This window comes from Sceloporus occidentalis, unplaced genomic scaffold (assembly GCF_023333645.1).
Source record: "Sceloporus occidentalis isolate IW3139 unplaced genomic scaffold, rSceOcc1.0.p SCAF_2, whole genome shotgun sequence".
In the NCBI taxonomy this organism is placed as follows: Eukaryota; Metazoa; Chordata; class Lepidosauria; order Squamata; family Phrynosomatidae; genus Sceloporus; species Sceloporus occidentalis.
The window spans coordinates 213,334,834-213,355,975 of record NW_028316982.1 but is presented as its reverse complement, the minus strand read 5'-3'; the positions used below and the strand labels follow the sequence as shown (position 1 = coordinate 213,355,975).

Sequence of the window (21,142 nt, the reverse complement as noted above, 5' to 3'; positions counted from 1 at the left end):
GTGTGACCAGCAACACCTGTTCTTGGGAAGAGGCTCATTCAGTAAGACTTGCCATTACGTACTTGTGTGAGCCAGTGTAGCATAGTGGTTTCAGTGCTGGAGACCAGGGCTCAAATCCTGGCTCAGCAATGAAACCCACTGGGTGACCTTGGGCAAGTCACACTCTCTCAGCCTCAGAGGATGGCAATGGCAAACCCCCTCTGAAGAAACTTCCCAAGGAAACCATAAGTCAAAAACAACTTGAAGGCACACAACAAGAAGCCATTACTTGTACTTTCTATATTTCATTCCCTTCTCAGCTTTCGGTTGACTCTTCCTCACCTCCTCAACTAGAGTAGACCCATTCAGCCCATTCTTGAAAGGCGAGTCAACTGTCAATGGCTGAATGGACTTACTCTGGTCAGGACTAACAGCAGCATTTAGATCTCCGGCCTATAAGATGGACCTTTTCTACAAGAAAGCTTAGGCCACAAAAAAGCTGGGGTCCACTTTGAGACCGCTTTAACTGCCCTGGCTCAGTGATAGGGGATCCTGGGAACTGTAGTTTATTGTGGCAGAGAGGCTAAATATCTCACAAAACTACATTTCCCAGAATCCCTAGCACTGAGTCAGGGCAGTTAAAGCGATCCCAAACTGGAATATTTCTACAGCTTGGGCCTTGCCGTAAAGCGCGCTGCCAAGTGTCGCGGTGTCGGCGGTGGAGGCGGCCTCCCTGTCGCTTTACGGCTTCCCCTGGCAATCCTGGGCTCCCCACCGCGGCCCCTCCCTCCCCCTCCCTCGCGCTTCCTCATAGCTCCGCTGTTCCTGAGGCGGGGGGAGGCTCCTTGTCCCTGTCGCCATGGCAACCTCAGAACGAGGGGAGGAGCCAGACCGGACCCTTTTCGTGGGGAACCTGGAGAGCCGCGTCCAGGAGGAGATTCTCTACGAGCTCTTCCTGCAGGTGCCAGGGGCGGGGCCAGGTGGCAGAGTGGGCGGGGCTACGTGGCAGAGTGGGCGGGGCTAACCAGCAGAAGGAAGGACATAACTAAGGGACTTGTGGGACCTTCAGAGACTTAAGGTCCAAAACCTATAGCAGAAATAACCCAGTTCGACACCGCTTTAACTGCCCTGGCTCAGGGATAGGGAATCCTGGGAACTGTAGTTCATTGTGGCACCTCTGTGACAGAGAAGGCTAAATGTCTCACAAAACTACAGTTCCCAGAACTCCATAGCATGGAGCCAGGGCAGTTAAAGCGGTCTCAAACTGGGTTATTTCTGCAGTGTGTGTGTTTGGACCTTCCTCTTGTATTGCTATATTGTGTGTGTGTGTCCAAGAAAGATTATGCCATAAACTCACATTGTAGTGGCAGCTTGGGCAGGCCACACTCTCTCAGCCTCAAGAGGAGGGCAGAGAAAAGAAGAAACCTGCCAGGAAAACCCAGCAACACACCACCACCACCACCACCACAAGGCACACAACAGCAGCAACAACAGCACCATACCATATTGTGATTTGATTGGGGACATGGTGACCAAAAGTCCTCCTTTTCCAGGACCTGTCCTCCATTTCAGCCTTTTCTGTCCAGGAGGAGTTCCAAAATGCCCCCCATTTTGGGCATGACTAAGAAGCATGAGTTTATATTTTATATTTAGATTGTGAGCCCAAGGGCAGGGAACCATCTAATTAAAAAGATTGTATGTACAGCGCTGTGTAAATTTACAGCGCTTCATAAATAATGGTTAATAATAATAATAATATTTTTGTGAGTGTGTTTAGCTTTTTGTTTTCTGTCCGGGAAGAAGTCCAAAAGCGCCTCCATTTGGAACAGGACTATGGAGGGCGAATTTAATACTTATAGCAGAGCTTTTAGCCTTTTATTTCATAATGTCCTACAAATGTTGTGGTGCCTTGTGAACAGGTGAAGCGCTTTGAGGCATAAACATACAGTCCTGGGAACAGCAGCTGCTAAGGTCGCCCCTGCCCTGCAGCTGAAGAGTTTCATCCACTCCTTACCACAGTATAGTCTATAATAGGATTTCAAAAGAGTAATAACTGATATAAATGAAGGCACTATACAGATGGTGTAGCCTATGAAGAAAACTCCCAGCAAGAATGGTTGGGACTGAAGGGGTACACAAGGGATCTGATCCCCCCCCCCACACACACACACACATTGACACAATTCCCAATAGGCCTAACTTTTTCATAGTGAGAGGATATGGATTGGATTATCAAAATGCTAATTAATCTGCTTTCTCTTTCTGCATTCTCATCTCTCTTGTGTAGATTCCATTATATGAAGATTGTCAGGATTTCTGACAATCTCCTTTGCAAATGCAACATGGAAAAAAGTATTTCAGTAGCAGAGCTAGATGCAAATAGCTGATAATCTATGCAATAGAGTCTGTTCTGGCTATCTTATTTTTGCTGATAACCTTTACATTTGTTACCTCCTCTGCAATACATGTGATCATTGTTTGCACACTTCTTCTACAACCATCAGATTGTCTTTTAATCAAGTGTTTGGTTTCCATCTTTCAAAAATAGCAACCTTTAAATTGTTTTCCTCATTGCCTAGGGCTATGTGAATTAGGATAGTAAGGTGTTTTTAAAAAGAGAAAGAAAGAAAGAAAGAAAGAAAGAAAGAAAGAAAGAAAGAAAGAAAAGAACAGAGCAGGAGAGATGATTATGTAGGTTGTGAACATAACATGGAAAAGGCATTCTATTGCCTCCATATATTGAAGTCAAATTCATGCCTAATCAGCATAATGTCTTATGTTTCTTTCTGGGTGTGTTGTAATGTTAGCTATCTACATCTGTATATATTTTGATATGGTGAACCAGCAAGTCTTGGCATCAGCAGGTAAGAAAACCCAACTGTTTATGAGAAAGTAATGCTTAAGTTTCTTGCAGGCAGGACCAGTAACCAAAGTGACCATATGCAAGGACAAAGATGGAAAACCCAAGGCTTTTGGATTTGTCTGCTTTAAACACACAGAGTCAGTGCCTTATGCCATAGCTTTGCTGAATGGGATTCGTTTATATGGAAGACCAATTAAACTGCAATACCGGTTTGGTAGGTTTAACCACCTACCAGTAATTCTTTTTAAACATCTAGAAGACCACATCCTGTGGAACTGATATGGCATGCTTAATGTTGACATGAGAAACAATATAGTAAAAGGATATATATATATATATATATATATATATATATATATATATATATTTTCAAGCTGTGAATTGTTGAATCCATGGATAAAGAATTCATGCATATAGAGGGCTAACTGTAAAACATATTCAAGATGGCATTGTCAGAATCTTCCCTTTTACTGTTTTCATCTTTTTTCAGAATAGATGGTGACATTGTTCAGCAATCTTTCCATCAAATTATGAGTTCTTTTTTCCGCTCTGTTTTCCTGCTATCAATGATATCTTTAATTCCGATTCTTCTCTCCACTTCCTATAAAATCTAACAGAAATAATTGTTAATATTTCCTCAATTATAGTTTGTTGTTGGTTAACAAGATGAAAACTATCTTGGGGTTTTTTTTTTATCTTCAGTTAATCTGACTAGTTATTCAGACTCATTAACTGGACAACTGTATATCAATATGTAATGATTCAAAGAGCTGTTTTGGCTAGTATGTTATGCTTTAGATCAGCAAAAATTAAAAAAATATCTTTTGTTTGTATATTTGGCAAGAGTGATAAATATAAAAGGCATCTGAAAATATTCCAGTTTTCACAACCAGTTCATTAAGTTCTTTGAGATTTAGCAGAACCTCGTTTGGTTCTAATAATTTCAAAGGTACTGAGATCCTGCCTATTCCCATTTTTTATTATTTTAAAAAAGTTTAAAATAAACTTGTATAATTTTTTAACTTTATTTTTCTATAGGAGTCCTGGGTTTCAGAGAGAAATCATATTATTATTGTTCTTGTTCTTGTATATAAAAATCGTAAACTGTCAAATTTTAATCATAATTTGTTTTCTTGTTTCATTCACAGGAAGTTCTCATTCTGTAGATTTAAATAGTCCCTGCAAAGTTATGGAAACTGATGTACAGCCACCAACATACAGGTATCCCCCCCCCCCCCCCCGGTAGTTATTACATATATACATGACTTGTACTCTTTACAGTTCATTATTCTTCATATACCTCAAATGTATATAATTGTTTAGAGATAGGTGGGTAACTCTGAGAATTCAGCCTTCACATATCCATGCTTCCTGCTGTTCCCTATAGGACTGGAGAGCCTTATGGTGGTAGCCCTGTTAGTCCTTTTCAGATGAATAATGGTCCATATCAGAGTTATTCTGCCTATCAAAACATGGTAAGTTTGGGATAGTAAATAAATAGTAGTAAATACTGTAGGCTGGGGTGGGCAAGTGCACCAGTTCCAGGAGCTACTTTTATGCCCGGGGCCCCTAGGAGAGCCACGTGGACTACCAAAAAATTAAAAGAACTCAAAGAAACTGGAAGCCCACTTCTGGTTTCAGATCCATGGCTGCACTTCGTCCATCCCTGTTGTAAACAGATTTCATTGGCTGTATAGTGGGTAGAACAACTGCTGAATGCACTGCGTGTGGAATCTCTGCCCCTACCCAGAGGAGACCGCTTGTAGTGCACTGGAAACTAGGTTTTAGCTCTACACCTGCATCTATACAAGATTTTTACCAACTTGCTAGTGAATCTAAGATTATATGTACCAATGTTCCCCTGCATGCCAGTTGTACCTGTGACATTATATTTATAGAAAGAAATCAGGTGGAGCTTCCAGTAGTACTTTTTGTACCATGATGCTGTCTCTGGGAACCTGTAATGGCTTAGCTTTGTTTGGGTTGAGACCAGTGCTTCTGTAATCACTTTCCCCTGTTTTTTCTGCACGCATGGCCTCTGGAGGCTTGATAACAAGGATTCAGGGCTGGGACAGTAGCTTGAGAGAGTCAGCTAGTTATAGTTGCACATCAATTATTATACATGACAAAGGTGATTTATTCATACACTGTAAATAGGTGTCTGGGTGAGATACAGATTAGGCAAAGCAGACAGTGGCATGTCTGCTTTGCCTAATCTGTATCTCTTTCAAAACCCCGTTTTGTGATCCAAACTTGTTTGTGTTACATGCATTTAAAATAGAAATGTTTTCATTAGCTTAGCAATATATGTTTTGAAGCGACAAACTCTATATCTGTAGCCAACCTTATTGTCAGAATGTAGAGCAAAGAACTAATTTTTTTAAAAAAGGATATAGTGTAATTCAAAAGCTTGTAAACCAACAGAACTAATGGATCAATAACTATCTATGTAGCAAGACTTACATTTATAATTTGTTTCCATTTTCTAGATGACATACCTCTTAGCACAGCAGTATGCTCCTTTCAGCCCAATTGGACAACAATTTCCTTGCTACCAGATGGCAACACCACCACCTCCGGGTTTTCTTATATCACCGTACCTGAATCCAGGACAAATCTCTTTTGACTCTGTTTATTCAGAAATAAAGAATCACACAAAGAATCTAATGAAGGCAGGCAGATATAAAAGGAAAAGAACTCAGGAATCTAGTGACAGTGACAGTAGCATGGAAAATGAAAGGAAAAAAACACGGAGAAAATGAGCAAAACTATAAAGTGGCACATACAGTGAGTGGGTTTGACTACATAGTTTAAAGCGGAAAGGCCTCTTTATATTTCATTATAAGGATTAACAAGATATATGAGACACTTATTATAGTAATTTCAACCCAAGGAAGATTTACAGAGGTTTGAGGTTACGTATTACAGAAACTGACTTTCAGGTGAAAGGTAAGAAGTACCTTATTGGAGGCCGGCTTCATCATTGCCATATACTTCATCGGTATATAGAAGTATACATGCTGCTTAAAAGACTACATGAAGCACTATAGTCTCATCTAATACTTTTATTCTTGGTAAACTAGAGATGCCTTTAGTCTGCCTTGTAATTACTCAATGCTGCTGTTAAATAGTTAAGAGTTTTTGTCCTGCCGTGAGTTTCATGTGACTCATGGAGCTCAGCTATTGAGACACACAGAGCTGCATGCAGAACTGCCCCTGTTGAGCTCTTTCTCTGGATTGGTAGAGGAAACCTTTGTGTGAAGAAACATGGTTAAATATCTTCTGCACATACAAATCTGGCATGTCATACTTAAATTTACTTTTCTTAAGTTGCTACTTTGCCTTGTGGAAGAGCTCTTTCTTTTGCTTAGACAAGGAAGCATTGAAATTTATAACTCTTCTGATGCAGATTTTTAAAAGGTTGTATTTCTCAGCTGTGCATGCTTGAATTGGCTTTAAGAGTGATAACATCACACTTTGTGTAGAAAGTATCACTGAGTTCAAGGGGCCTTACTCCCATATAAGTGCACATGCATTTGCAGTTTCACTTGGAAACACAAGAATTTTTTTGGAATCAGTGAGATGTCATTCTGAGTAAATATTTGCAGAAAGACACAGTGAATAAAGAACAGGAATAAAAAAACCCAAGGCTTAATTGTGTCTATTAAAAGATGCAAGAGAATGAAGTAATCTTCTCAAAGAAAATTTGGTCGCACATGAAAGAAAATAAGTCTGACTCATAAAAATATTTGTAAACTTAAAAGGATAGATATGTATTTGTATGCCAAGGATTTTTGGTTTGCAAAGTATGTATAGACACATGTTATGTATATTTTGTTTTTTAAAATGCAAATAAAAGACAAATCTTGAGTTTTCTTGTAGTGCCACAATGGGATGCAGATACATTAATAAATTTTGTGGTTGAAATCTCCTTTTTTGATACTCTAGGAAGTATTATATAAAGCTCATAAACTGTACTTGTTTGTTCTTTCCAATACCCAGAACAATAGTAATCAAAGGAAAGATGAAGCAGACTGGCACAATATGTTGGCTTGGGGCGGCTTTGGGCCATCCCCAAGCCAGCATCATCCTGCATACCCAACACAGTGGGCAAAATTGTGTCGCTCTTGTAATGTGGCGTTCATACACCGCACGCCAAAGGAGCACAGAAAAGCCGCCACCATGGCAGAAAAGCCACTATTTTTCTGGCATCAAAAGGAGTGACATTTTGTAGCTCCTTTTTGCGCCAGAAAAAAGTCGGATTGAGGGTGCGGCATGTGGTTGCCACAGCCCCCAATCCGGCACTCAAAGGGACAGCATCAAGCCACCCCTATATGGCCGTCTTTTTCAGCCCTTAGATGCAAAATGAGCAATTTTATATGAAGAGCATCTTCAAGTGGTAAACCTCTGCTAGTAGAATGGCAGTATCAGGAAGAAGTCAGTTGTGCTCCCCCTGCAGTTCTAAATACATCTCAGAAGTTGACATTGAAGGAAGATATTTGCATGGAGCTGGATTTTGGCAGCTAAGAAAGAGAAAAAGTTTTGTTGCAGTGTCACTCAACCAGGCTTTAATTTTAGCCTTAGGTTTGTGCATCTTACCATTGAAGGAAGTATTCAAAGAGACATAAAGGAATCCAGTAATATATTTGACGCTAACTGGAAAGAAGACATTTCTGACATAAGCTTTCATGGACACAGTCCACTTCATCAGAGGCAATTTCATTTTTTAAAAACTATTGAAGTGGTTAAAGAAACGTTACATGGTGATTATACCATCTGCAGAGCCACCTAATGATGTTAACACATTTTATACAACAAAACAGTATTTTGTTGGTTTGGTCCTTCACGTTGTTTTGACTTGTGGCCAATCACAGGACTTTCTTACTGCTATATATCTTGCTTGGTGTAGCAGAGCTTACTTCCTTCTACTGTACCTCCTTACTAACAAGTCACAGGTAATTTTGGAATTCCCAGTCATCATATGCTTTGCAATAGTTATTAAAATGTATTAAACACAGGAACTAGTTAAGGATATTACTTACCTTGTGAAATACCTGGAGTACACTGTATATGTTTCAAGTTATTACATTTTGATTTCCAGCTGTATGTAGTTTTGAGTTAGATTTTCTTGTCTTCCTAACTTCGCAAAACAATTTTGTCCTTTGAAACTCTGAAAAGCAAATATGGATAAACAGTGTAGTGGTTTGATCGCTGGTGTCTCTTTTGCTTTTGTGAGTCTTCAAGGCAGTTCCAACTTATGGCAATCCTAAAGTGATCCTATTGTGGGTTGAGAGTGAGTCACTCAGCCAAGGTCACACAGAGTTGTCCAATGCTCAAACCACTACACCACTCTTTGGTTTGTCTTAGAGGTGCCATAAATTGGAAACAACTCAAAGGCACACAACAACAACAACTCATCATTGTCACCATCACCAACCACCCAGAAGGGATCGTAGAGCTTCTGTTTCATTTTACCTTCAAACAAAAATAATTCAAGGAAGAAAACTGCAGTGCAATTTTCTTTATGTAATGAAGCTGATTCGCATAGCTCCCATCGATCGGTGTACAGAAATCATGTTATGTTTCAGTACATGAGACCCAGTGCACAGCTTCCTGTTGTTTCGTTGCAAGAAGAAGATATTAACATGGAACTTAAATTGTATCAAGTCATGCAATTTCAAGTGCATATATAGGACTTTAGGAGGGGGACTAAAATGGTGTAGGGTCTGGAAACCATGCATTATGAGGAGAGACTTAGGGAGCTGGGGATGTTTAGCCTGGAGAAGAGACAGTTAAGATATATGATAGCCATTTAAGTATATGAAGGGATGTCATATTGAGGATGGAACAAGCTTGTTTTCTGCTGTTCCAGAGAACAGGACACAATGGAGCAATGGATGCAAGCTGCAGGAAAAGACAATCCACCTCAACATTAGGAGGAACATTAGGAGTGGTGGAGCCTCCCTCCTTTGAAGTCTCTAAACAGAGGCTGGATGACCATCTGTCAGAATGCTTTGATTGAGAGTTCCTGCATGGCAGAATGGGGTTGGACTGGATGTTCCTTGGGGTCTCTTCCAACTCTACAAATCTTTGATTCTCTAGGACTAAGACTTGAGACTAACTAGCTCCAAGGCTGGCCCTCCAGGAGGAGGAGGAGGCCTGGCCCTGGCCCTGGCCCTGGCAGACTCCACCCGGGAGGCTGGCTGGAGCAGGGCCCGGCCTTCCAGCCCAGGAAGAAGCGGAGGCAACGCAAGGGAGCTCTTGGTCGATGGCGGAGATGCCGGGAGGAAGGCAGGGAGGACGGAAGGTAAATGAAAGGGGGCCATATAGGAGGAGGGAGAGCAACACACTCGCACTAGGGGGACAGGGGCACCAGGTATGCCCTGGGCATTCCAGCACAACTGGAGGGCATGGCCCTAGGTAAAGCTCAGAACAGTCCTCTTGGCCCTGCTCCAAGGGGAGGAGGTTTGGCAGTTCCTCCTGGACAGAAAATAGCATCCCCCAGACACTCCAAGAAATAGAAATCCGTGCTTCTTAGCCCTGCTCCAAATGGAGGACCTTTTGCAATTCCTGCTGGACAGAAGGCTGAAATGGAGGACAGGTCCAGGGAAAGGAGGACCTCATCCTGCAGTCACCCTGGCCAGAGGCTGCTGCCTGGATTATCGTCGTTGTTATTATTATTATTATTATTCTGTTTATTTATATCCTGCATTCCTCCCACAACAGGGATTCTAGGCGGCTAACAAATTTAAAACAGTCTTGCGTTAAAACAGTATAAAACATTAAAAATACAAAGTTAAAAAAACAATTCAAACAATTCAAAACATTACCCTATTAAAATTTAAAAACTTAAAACTCTTTAAAACACACTGCAGAACTAATCCAGTTTGAAACCACTTTAACTGCCCTGGCTCTGGGCTAGGGAATCTTGGAAATTGTAGTTTATTGTGGCACCAAAGAGCTCTATTCCCCATACAAAAATAACTCTGTTATCTTGTATTTTCCTGTATTTTATCCAATAAATCTGTATTGTTATCCTGAAACTCTGCAGCCCTCCACATTTTAAATAAATAAAAACTTGAGACACATCCTGAGCTCCAGTTATCCATTTTCTGCCTCAGGCTTTCTTCCTCTGAATGTGAGTCTTTCTCCTGTAGTTTGTGCCCGTGTTTCAGTGCTACAGCAGGCGAAGAAGAGAATGGTTTTTCCCTTAATAAAAGTATAATCTATCCCATTAATTCCCAGTTTATATCTTGCAAGAGTGTAGTTAGTATGTAGAGAGATCTTGTAGTACCTTTGAGACTAACTGAAAGAAAGAAGTTGGCAACCGTCAGTCTACTTCCTCAGATGCATAGTGTGCCATAATACATGTTCTTTCTTACATTTAGTCCTGTACATCTCTCCTCAGAGGTATGCTCTGTTGTTTCCTGGTAGGTATAGCAAGGAGTGCAACCTGAATTAAACTTTGTTACCAATATGCTAAATGTGTCTATACTTTAGATTTATTGGTTGTTGTTCCTTTAAGTTGTTTCTGACTTAGGGTGAAACTGTCACAGGTTTTTCTTGGCAAGTTTCTTCAAAGGGGCTTTGCCAGTGCCATCTTTTGAGGCTGAGAAAGTGTGACTTGCCCAAGGTCATCCAGCAGGGTTCCATGGCCAAGTGAGGATTTGCATCCTGGCATCCAGAGTCATAGTCCATCGCTCAAACCATGACACCAAACTTCTACAAAGACAATATTGTAATGTTTGCAGTTCTATTTTTTAATCTTTCTCCTAAGCCATGATTTGCCATTTTCACTACTGTAGCCCACTGAAGTGGTATTTTTGAAGTACTGTATGTTATCAATCTTTCCTTAAGAGTTTTCCTGGATAGTTGCTACCAGTCCATATCTCATAGCTATCTATGCAAAGTGAATACAGTGGACCCTTGTTATATGCTGAGGTTTGGTTCCAAGATCCCCTGTGGATAACAAAATCTGTGTATGTTCAAGTCCCATTAAATATAATGATATAGCAAAATGGTGTCCCTTATAAAAAATGGAAAATCAAGGTTTGATATTTGAAATGTATACTTTTTTGAATATCTTCAATCCATGTATGCTTGAATCCATGTATTAAAAATTCTGTGTATAAGAAACAATATCTGTGCAGCAAAATAGTCTTCTCTCCTCCCTTCAGACCTTTGCACCACAAAAAAGACTTTGGCCTGTTACAGACTGGAGCGTGGCTTTGGTGTGGCTTCTGGACTCTTAGGACGCATGCATCATTGAAACACCATACCTCCACTGTGACTCGAAGCAGCTTTATTTTGGCTGTCTGTAACAGGCCATTCTGTAGAAGGTCTCCTTGCACTTTGGAGAAGGTTTGGGGAGATGATTCTTGTCACACTTCTGGTTGAAGCACTATCATCGGTGAACGTGGTCCTCAGATTTAGGCTTGCCTCATACCAAGTCAGACCATTTGTCCACATAGTTCTTCTTCAGTACTTCTCTGGGATTTCTGGTGTAAAGATCCACCTGGAAATGCTAAACATTGAACCTGGGAAGATTTCCATGCAAGGCAGGTATTCCAACCTACAGTCCTGAACCCACCTGGAGTAGTGCTACTTTGAGGAACAGTCACTGAAGGGAGAAAGTATGAAGGGGACAGATGCCCCCCCAAAAGTTTAAAAAATGAAATTAGAAACAGCAGACCTCATAAAATATATAGAAAAAAAGAAATAGACACAAGAGACATACAAGCATACTTGAGAGATGAATGGTGACCTGGGCAAACTATTCAGTCAACCAGATTTTACATACTGGTTTGACTAAACAAGTCACATCTCTTCATTTTATAACTTTCTAAAAGTTTATAACTAAAGACCCATTTTAGCCAGGGAAGAGAGAGACAGAGAATACACAAATCAGCCTTTTCCAAATCTGTACCCATTTTAGTCTATTGCATCAAAACAAAGTGGGACTGCAACCCAATTTGACAAATTTGCTTATACCAAAGAGTTAATTATTGTCAAATAGAGTTAATCTTTGATGTATCAAAACATTCTTTCTTGATTACGACCTGCATTGTATCACATGAATAAGAGTTTGGCTGCTGTTTTCTTCACAGAATTTGAAACAGTTTTTAAACCTCCTTTCTCAGTATGTCACTTTTAAACTTTTATCTTGCCTAATCATATTCCTGATCAGTTACAGAATTAGCTGGCCTTCCTGCTTTGTAACTTAAATCTGGTCAAAGGCCTAGCTGACCTTGACTGGGATGACAAGAGTCAACTGTGACAAGAGTTTCGTCACTCTTTATATTACAAATATTTATGTACCTACTTTTATAAAGACCAGAGGCTCTAAAAACTTTCACTTTGTAAAGTACTGTGAACATTAACAGTCCTATTAAAAATATGCAAATTGGAAGTGTGTTGTGAGACATTGTATTAGCAAGCTTTTAGGCTGCACCTGCATTGCAGAAATAATCCAGTTTGGCACCACTTTATTTACCACAGGTCAGTGCTATGGAACTCTGGGATCTGTCATTTGGTGCGGCACAAGAGCTCTCTGATAGAGATGGCTAATTGTCTCACAAAAATACTATCCGCCCCCCTCCCCCAAATAGCATTGAGCCATGGCAGTTAAAGTGGCGTCAACCCAGATTATTTCTGCAGTATGGATGCAGACGTAATCTCTTGGTAAATTTTATTTTATTTTATACAGGCTGCAGATAAAGACCTTAAAGTTAGAATTAATTGCTTGTTTGTTTGTTTTTACAGAAATGCAGTCCTGAAGAAAATGCTTCCTTTTACAGCAAGCTAACATATTCCTGGTTCAGCAGGTAAAAATGCTAGAGATGCTGTTTCTAAATTTTCACTTGAAGGCAAGGCAACGAAGCTTCTTGTTTTTAACTTGAATCTGGGAAGATAGGAAGGAATCATAGAATTGTAAGAGCTGGAAGAAACCACAGTGGCCACCAAGTCCAGCCACCTGCCATCTGTTTCAACTCAGTGGCTGGGTAAGGATGGCATTAGCTAACTATTAGCTGAAACAGATTATTACAGTAGTCTAGTCTGAGGATAATGAGAGTATGGATCTGTGGATGTACTTTGACACCACTTTACTACCAAGACTATCCTACAGAATCCTGGTATTTCTAGTTTGGTGTGGTATTCTGTCTAATAGAAAGCTTTGGTGCCTCACAAAACTACAAATCCCAGGATTCTGTAGGATAGATTCCTGGCAGTTAAAGTGGAATCAAACTGCTTTAATTCTGCAGTATGGATACACACTATATTTCTTACTACTAAGCTTTTTTAATTGCACATATCTCAAAATAAATACATACACGTACTTGTTGGAGAGTAGAGCTATGGGTACAATCCACTGGCCTTGCATCTGTGGTGCAATGCAGTGGCATGACTAGGGCTGGTGTCACCCAATGTAGTAACTCATAGTGTCACACACCCCACCACCACCACCATTGATCTCCTTCCATAACACACTATACAGAATTGGTTGGACCAGTACATACCTTCCTGGATGTCTGGAGCGGTGGCAGCGTTTTTTCCTCCACAGGGAAGCCAGAGCCGCCAAACCACATCCTTCCCTGCGGAGGAAAAAGAACCCACAAAAAGCTGGTTACGTAAGCATCGCGCCTACATAACAGTGGCGATGCCCATGTATACAGAGCACCCCCATTGTTATGGCACTGCACCATAGTAGTGTTGGGGGACCTTATGGTTGCTGTGCGGTCCCTTAACCCTAGTATAGCGTCGGGTGTACCGCGCCTCAGTAATGTTTTTGTATTAATATTATTCATAAATCATAATTCCCTTATATCACTGCATGTAATGAAAATAGTTGTGTCATAAACAACTAGCAAAACTAAAATTATACCTGTAAATTACAATATCATACGCACAGCCTAAATGTATTTACATACACATAGGTTCATGTGTTTCAAGTGAAAATTGGGTAACATGTCATGTTTTCAAGAAAATATAAAAATAATAAATTTTTGTATTTATTTTATATTTGTATTTATTTTTTTTAAAATGAAACATTTAAAATTTAACATTGTAATTCTTTTTTTTTTTTTTTTAATCTTGGGATCTCTCCTTTTTCCTCCCCCTGAGCCTCACTCCACTCACACCATCTCTTATAGCATTTTAAAGGGACACATGGGAATGCCACAGCCCTTTCTGCCAAAATGCAGATGTTTGAGGAGGAAAGGTGTCACCTGGTGTGGCCCGCACCCCACTAGTGATGCGACTAGTGCAGTGGAAGATGACATCATGTGGCTAGTATTGAAGCAATACTTAGCTGTTGGTGTAGTTGACTTCTGCTCATGGAATGGGAGGAAATGCCATTTTTGTGCTACAGACAACAATATATCATTGGTCAATCATGGAATCGCAGGAAAGCTGAAAGAATGAGTATACACCTGACTCTCATTTTGAGTTACACCCATAAAATGAACACTCAGTATATCCTGGTGCATTCCTTATTCTTGTGAATTCAGCAAGTGCATCTCTAGGCTAACCGTGTTTAGTTGCTTGGGCTGGATACAGAAGGAAGAATAGCCACTGTAAGCATAACTTGTTTCACTAAGTTTCTTTTATTCAGCCCTGAGCATTGCATGTTTTTTTATTGTTCATTTGTTATCTGTAGCATATGTCCATTAGACTGAGTCAATATTGAGCATAGAGAACTGACCAATGTTTAAATAAGTGAATCATGCCTGTACCTCTCCTGTTCCAAGTCAGTAGAATGCATTTTAAGATAAATCTCTTTAAAATTGTTCCTTAAAAAAATGCCATATATAAAAGTTTAAAAGTCAGCTTTGTTAGGTTAGTTAGTCATGACAGAGTACTTACAGTATAGGCTTTGAGTCACAGGCTTATTTCAAAACAGTCTAGATTTTAAAAACAACATCAACCATCAATTATGTAAATTCTAAAGTGTGGCAATGAGTGAAATGTTAATATAAATGAGACTAGATGTCCCTTCAGCTGTATGACATTGTCTCATTGGAATTTATAGGGCTTGTGCATGTTATTTTACAAGTTCTGAAACATATAATAATAATAATAATAATAATAATAATAATAATAAATTTTATTTCTACCCCGCCCTTCCATAGATATGATCAGGGCGGCTTACAAAATTTAAAAACATTACAATAGAAAGACAAAAAATTCAAATATAAAAGTTAAAAACCTTACTTACAAAAAACAGGAACAGGAAATCGATAAAATACACATGTCAAGGGCAAAGAAAGGGAAGAATTAATTTACAACGAACCGGGGTCGAAAAGGAAAAAAATAAGGGGCAGGAAAATAAACAATCTAACTAAGGTGGGAAGGCCAACCGAAATAAATAAGTCTTCAGATTTTTCTTGAAGATAGCTAGTGAGGCGGCGGAGCGAAGCTCCACGGGGAGCTTATTCCAAAATGAAGGGGCAGCGATGGCAAAAGCCCTCTGAGAGGTCCGTACAAGGTTTGACCTAGGGACCTCCAACAGATTTGTCCCGGATGTTCTGAGTGTGCGGGGCGGATTATATGGGGAGAGGCGGTCCTCCAAGTACCCTGGGCCCAAGCCATTTAGGGCTTTATAGGTCAAAACCAACACCTTGTATTGAGCTCGGAAGCGAATAGGCAGCCAGTGGAGATCTTTTAAAATAGGTGTTATATGGTCCGACCTGGAACTACCAGCGACCAGTCTGGCTGCCATGTTCTGCACCAATTGCAGCTTCCGGGTTTGGTACAAGGGTTGCCCCATGTAGAGCGCATTGCAGAAATCCAATCGAGAGGTTACCAAAGCATGTACAACAGATTCAAGGTCCTTGCGGTCCAGGTAGGGACGCAGCTGGCGTATCAGCCGAAGCTGATAACAAGCACTCCTGACCGTCGCATCCACCTGAGAAGTCAGCTGGAGCGACGAATCAAGGAGCACTCCCAAGCTGCGCACCGAGTCCTTCAGGGGGAGCGTGACCCCATTCAGGACCGGGTGACAGATCTCACCACCCGAAGCCGGGGAACCTATCACCAGTACTTCCGTTTTCCCTGGATTCACACTGAGTTTGTTCTCCCTCATCCAGCCCATTACCGACGCCAAGCAGGCATCTAGAGGAGAGATGCCATCCTTAGTTACTGCATCAGTCGGAGACATAGAGAAAACTATCTGGGTGTCATCAGCGTACTGATAACACCTCGCCCCATGTCTCCGGATGATCTCTCCCAGCGGCTTCATGTAAATGTTAAATAGCATAGGGGACAAAATCGCTCCCTGAGGGACACCAGATGTCAGGGCCCTCCTATCGGAGCGACAGTCCCCCAGCTCCACCATCTGGGATCTGCCCGAGAGGTAGGAACGGAACCACCGCAAAGCAGTGCCCCCGATTCCCAACTCCCTCAGGCGTCCCAGAAGGATACCATGGTCGATGGTATTGAAGGCCGCTGAGATGTCCAAGAGCACTAACAGGGACACGCTCCCCCTGTCCATGCCCAGACGGAGGTCATCAACTAAGGCGACCATGGCAGTCTCAACTCCATAGCCCGCCCGGAAGCCGGTTTGAAATGGGTCCAGAAAATCGGTGTCATCCAAGATCGACTGAAGCTGGAAAGCGACTGCTCTTTCGATCACCTTCCCCAAAAAAGGCAGCAGCGAAATGGGCCGATAATTATTATGAATCGGGGGGTCTAAGGAGGGCTTCTTTAGCAGGGGTTTGACCACTGCTAATTTTAATTTGGATGGAAACTGACCCTCACTTAGAGATGTATTAATTATGCGATGCAACATAAGTCGCACCCCATCTCCCCCCTGGGCTGTCAGCCATGAGGGACAGGGATCAAGGGAGCAAGTCGTTCTCCTAACACTTCGAAGGATCTTGTCCACTTCCTCGGTACTAACAAACTCAAAGTGATCCAGTATAACAGGGGCCACGGAGGCTTCGGACACCTCTCCTGCAGGATCTGCACAAATACTGGCGTCGAGATCAGCCCTTATCCGAGAGATTTTATCCGCAAAGAAGTTGTTAAAATCATCGCAGCAGGCTTTAGATGACTCCAAGATAGGGCTCAGGGAGGGAGGGAGCTGAGTTAGCTCCCTCACAACCCTGAACAGCTCTGCCGGACGCGACTCTGCGGACGCAATACGTGCAGCATAGAACGAATTCTTTGCTGCACCTATTGCCACTCCATAAGCTTTCAAATGAGAGCGAAGGAGTGTCCTGTCAGACAAGCGCTGATGTCTTCGCCATTTACACTCTAGTCGTTGCGCAGCCCGCTTCCTTCCCTGAGATCTTCCGTATACCATAATAATATAATGTTGGGCTGATCACAGTTTTGGCTCTGAGAACAGCTGTTCAACATGTCATGTATCACCCCTTTCCCCAAATATTTCCCTCCACCCCTGAAGCGTTCCTTACTTTCCACTCTGCTTCTTTTGAATGCTGTTTCCAACTTCTTCTTCTTTTATCTTTTCTTTTACAGTATGTCTATTTTGAAATGGAAAATATCAGCTACTGTAGTGTCAACATTTTCTTTTGTTATTTTCTCCACCATCACCCTTAGCTGTTTTCTTCCAGTTTTCCTTGTCATACCTTGGCTGGGAGCCATCTTGTCACATATCATCTCTTTGTGGCCATTTTGGCTTCCATGCTGTGCTTCCCACATTTGCACAAATTCACATTTTTTATCACACAGGCTTCCTTAGAATACACATGTGTCCATTTGCATAAACTGAAACAGAAAATACTATGTAGATCAGCCACAGCATAGACACTCTGACCTTTCCTTGGGCTGTGGAAATTGCTTGTTTTAATGTGTGTTTACATTGCCGTTTTATTTTAAGGCATATGTACTATGGCCATGCTGATTGGCGAGATTATGGGAGTTCTGTCCAAAAAGGGTAATCTCTTTCAAGCTCTGCCACAGGCACAGTAACACTTTTGGGCATTCTGCTCCTCCACGTATTAGAATTGCATGAAAGAAGAGCAAGAACAAGTATATTACCTCTACCATCCAATTATCTATGGATTGGATGGCAAAAACCTGCAGTAGGTATGAAGCTCACATGCAGCTCACAGAGGCCTAGGCTCTTTGAGGCAAGGATGATTCCTTCAAAATGCCAGGGATGATAATGACAGAAGCAGAATAGGTCTTGTATGCTTGTCCCTACTTTTTCTCATGTAGTTCTAATTAATTGAAGGAGAAGAATATTTAAAGAAATTTGGAACCAGCCAGTTAAGTAATGGTATATATAGACTGAAAAATGTATGCATTAGCCTCACATATTAGTATTAATATCTAAGGCCTTCTTCTGACATCAGAAATGGGTACAGTATTTCTGGATATTGTGTCACCATTTCTCCATATTTTTCTGATAAGGTGACATTTTAGTCAATACAAAGAAAGGGGAAAGGTTTCCCATATTGTTTGCTCCTTATTTTGAAGTTTTAAGACCTGTTCACAGGACAAATGTGGGGAGATGAATACCCTGCTGTGTTTGCTTTTGTAATTGTCAAAGTATGTGCATGAAGCTGATTCTTCTTCTAGCCATCTTACTTCACTGATCCTGTGATTTTTGTTTCATAAGAGAAGTTGTGTGGGAATTTTTTTAAAAAAGCCCTACATTTCCATGTTTAAATATGGAAATAAATCTGCTTTCTCAAGACAGTCCTACCCTAACATCTTTATTTTGCCTGTAATTATTTTTCTGCTGTGTTGTTGTTGTTGCTTCATATTATTTAATAATTAACTTGTGTGGTTTTCTTTTTAATCAGACTTATGACTTTAGGCTACAAGAAACCACTGGAAAGGGAAGACCTATTTGAACTAAATGAAAGTGATTCAGCCTACAATGTATGTCCAGTTTTTGAAAAGCAATGGAGAAAGGAAATTTTTAAGTCAACCAATGTCATAAAGGTACTTGTGATGAAAATGTATACACAACTTTCTGCCCTGTGTTCCCAGATGTATACACTGGGCCTTGTAAAACTTAACTCATTTTTCATCTTTCAGCACATTTCTCTGTGACTGCAGATAAGCTGCTTCTGCTTTTTAATTCAGTGCTTCTTTTGTTTATCTCCCCTCTGTGCTCCCTCCCTCCCTCTTTCTCTCTCTCTCTTTCTTTTATTTTCAGTGCCTGGGAAATGTCCAAGAAGTCTCCTTGCCTAAAAGTTTCAGCTCCTTTCTAGGTGGCTGTACCCTAAAGGCACCAGATCCCCTCTGATCCTGAAAGCTAAACAGGGTCAACTTTGGTTAGTACTTGGATGAGAGACCACCAAAGAATATCAGGTGCTATAGGCCCCTTTGCAGAATGTATGGGGGTGTGTGTGCCTTTCACAGAAAATAGTGACAAAACCACCTGTGAGTGTTCCTTCCCTCATAAATGCTGTGAAATTCACGGGATCCCCATAAGTTGACAGGCAACTTGAAGGTACATACGCACATACATTCTGCAAAGCTGCTTTCAGTAGGAGGTTAGTTGTTGCCTCACTGACATTTAATTCTTGAGTGGACCAAAAAACTGAATGCTTCCTGGGTTCAAGACTATTTTCACAACAATTTGTTCCCCTTTAGGTTCCTTATCCAGCCTTGCTACATGACAGTACTCCAGAGATTATCCAATGATTCTTCTGTAGGTCAGCTGAATCAATCACATGTACATCAGGCCATCTTCTGTAGAGTCTGTGGGTGCTTCCAGACAAGCTTCCACTTATCATAAATAAAAGACTGAGTGCAGCTTTTTAATCTTCTTTCCTTTTTGGAGCTTCTTTTTGTAAGAAAAAAAGAAATGAAAAAGACAGGAGAACTGTAATTTTAATGGAAGTTCCTTAAACGTGGAATGACACAACATGATGCAAAGTAAAAACCTCATCTGAAGTGCTTAGTGAAACATAATACAGGTGTCCTTTTAGGTATAGCCAGAGTTGCATGGGACCTTCTTGTACAGGGAGTGTTTATGGCTGGAGGCTCTTTCCAAATGATATAGCTCATTGAAGTTATGGAACTTAGGTAAGTTTTCACTGACCAGGTTCCCAGTGATTCGGTGGAACTGTTAATTACGATTGTGATTAGTTCTGAAAATCATGTAGCCTAAGTATCCAGTAGCCATTATACCTGAGGGGTCTGGCATTGTAGCCCACAAAAGTAACTTTCTTCAAGCTCTTTAAATCTGACTTTCCTATATTACATACAAACAGAATTTACTTATTTTCAGAATTATTGTGTCTATGTAACCCACAGACTTCTGCATATAACGATGTGACGAAGAAGCCAGTTTCCCCAAAGCCATCTCTTCTTTCACCACTTTGGCAGACATTTAAATTGGTATTGGTGAAGGTTGCAGTTCTAAAAGTTGCAGCTGACATTTTAGCCTTTACAAGCCCACAGATTATGAAGTAAGTTTACAGACAAACTTTAGGTATATAATGCCAGACTAGTAGGTCCTAATACTGACAACAAATCTTGTTGCATTATTAGATCTTAGTGCAAAAATGTCATATAACAGATCTGTATACTGGAGTTTGGGAGCCAGTATGGTATAGTACTTTGAGCACTGGGCTATGATTCTGGAGACCAGGGTTTGAATCCCTGCTTAGTCATGGAAACTCACTGGGTGACCCTGGGCATGCAAGGGTCGCTATAAGTCAGAAATGACTTAAAGGTATACAACAGCAACATACTGTAGGATATATAGGTTCTCTAAGAAACTGATAAAATTAGATGTACAGATATAAATTGCATGTATATGTATATGTAATTACATGTATATGTAGGCCAATAGCTGGTTACAAGATTACACACACTGATAAAAAGATTCCATATAGAGATGTAAATTACATATATATGTAATGTATATGTAGTTTGTATCTCTGTATGTAATTTGTATCTTTGTCTCCGTGTGAATAATCTTGTAACCAGGTTTGTAGGAAAAAATGGCTTGTAGAAAAAATAAATTGCTTCAAATCTTGCAGTAGTGGGCCTGAGAAAGTTGAAGATGAATTATTTCAAAGATTCTTCATCTTTTCTGCTCTGGTGCTTGAGCCAGTGACTCTTCACATTATTGTGCCTTGGCAGTAGGCTGACCTCTGCTGGCTCTGTACATGCATGCTGTTTTAAACCACACTGCCTTGCATATTTTTAAATGACACAGCTATTTAATGCTAGATGTTTAAGTTACACTAAGGTCATAATTTTGTGGCATTTGCATCCAGAATGCAAGTTTCTCCTGCAGTGCATTTGGTATTTCAGAATATTTCTGTGCATTGGAAAGGGCCTTGTGCCTCGTGATATGCTGTATACATATTC

General features: G+C 40.8%; 3 protein-coding genes across 6 annotated transcripts in view; 2 read left to right on the top strand and 1 right to left on the bottom strand.

Moving 5' to 3' along the window:
* The window catches only part of LOC149319677 (lipase member H-like), a 28,968-nt gene extending 28,055 nt beyond the window's left edge, over positions 1-913 (bottom strand). Inside the window, exon 1 of one of the 4 annotated variants that reach the window (XM_089512182.1) lies at positions 877-913. The gene's annotated coding sequence lies outside the window, so the exon portion shown is untranslated. Of the gene's footprint in view, positions 1-62; positions 117-321; positions 682-876 lie in introns of those variants that run through there. The other 3 variants (XM_089512183.1, XM_089512179.1, XM_089512181.1) reach the window with 3 other exon arrangements.
* RBM11 (RNA binding motif protein 11) lies at positions 768-6,657 on the top strand. The gene is made up of 5 exons (XM_089512184.1): positions 768-940; positions 2,894-3,056; positions 3,991-4,063; positions 4,230-4,317; positions 5,332-6,657. Exons 1-5 carry the CDS (start codon positions 839-841, stop codon positions 5,602-5,604), a joined length of 699 nt encoding a protein of 232 aa, XP_089368310.1. The 5' UTR covers positions 768-838; the 3' UTR covers positions 5,605-6,657.
* A 2,453-nt stretch (positions 6,658-9,110) lies between these two features.
* LOC149319675 (multidrug resistance-associated protein 1-like) overlaps positions 9,111-21,142 on the top strand; it is a 52,267-nt gene continuing 40,235 nt past the window's right edge. Inside the window, exons 1-4 of the mRNA XM_089508437.1 lie at positions 9,111-9,149; positions 12,605-12,666; positions 18,613-18,754; positions 20,078-20,232. Coding sequence (XP_089364563.1) covers positions 9,111-9,149; positions 12,605-12,666; positions 18,613-18,754; positions 20,078-20,232 — 398 coding nt within the window. The remainder of the gene's footprint in view (positions 9,150-12,604; positions 12,667-18,612; positions 18,755-20,077; positions 20,233-21,142) is intronic.

Coding starts and splice junctions, on each gene's coding strand:
- RBM11 (XM_089512184.1), top strand. CDS start 839: ATGGCAACCTCAGAACGAGGGGAGGAGCCAGACCGGACCCTTTTCGTG. Junction 3,057..3,990: donor TAAACTGCAATACCGGTTTG/GTAGGTTTAACC, acceptor TTTCATTCACAG/GAAGTTCTCATTCTGTAGAT. Junction 4,318..5,331: donor ATTCTGCCTATCAAAACATG/GTAAGTTTGGGA, acceptor TCCATTTTCTAG/ATGACATACCTCTTAGCACA.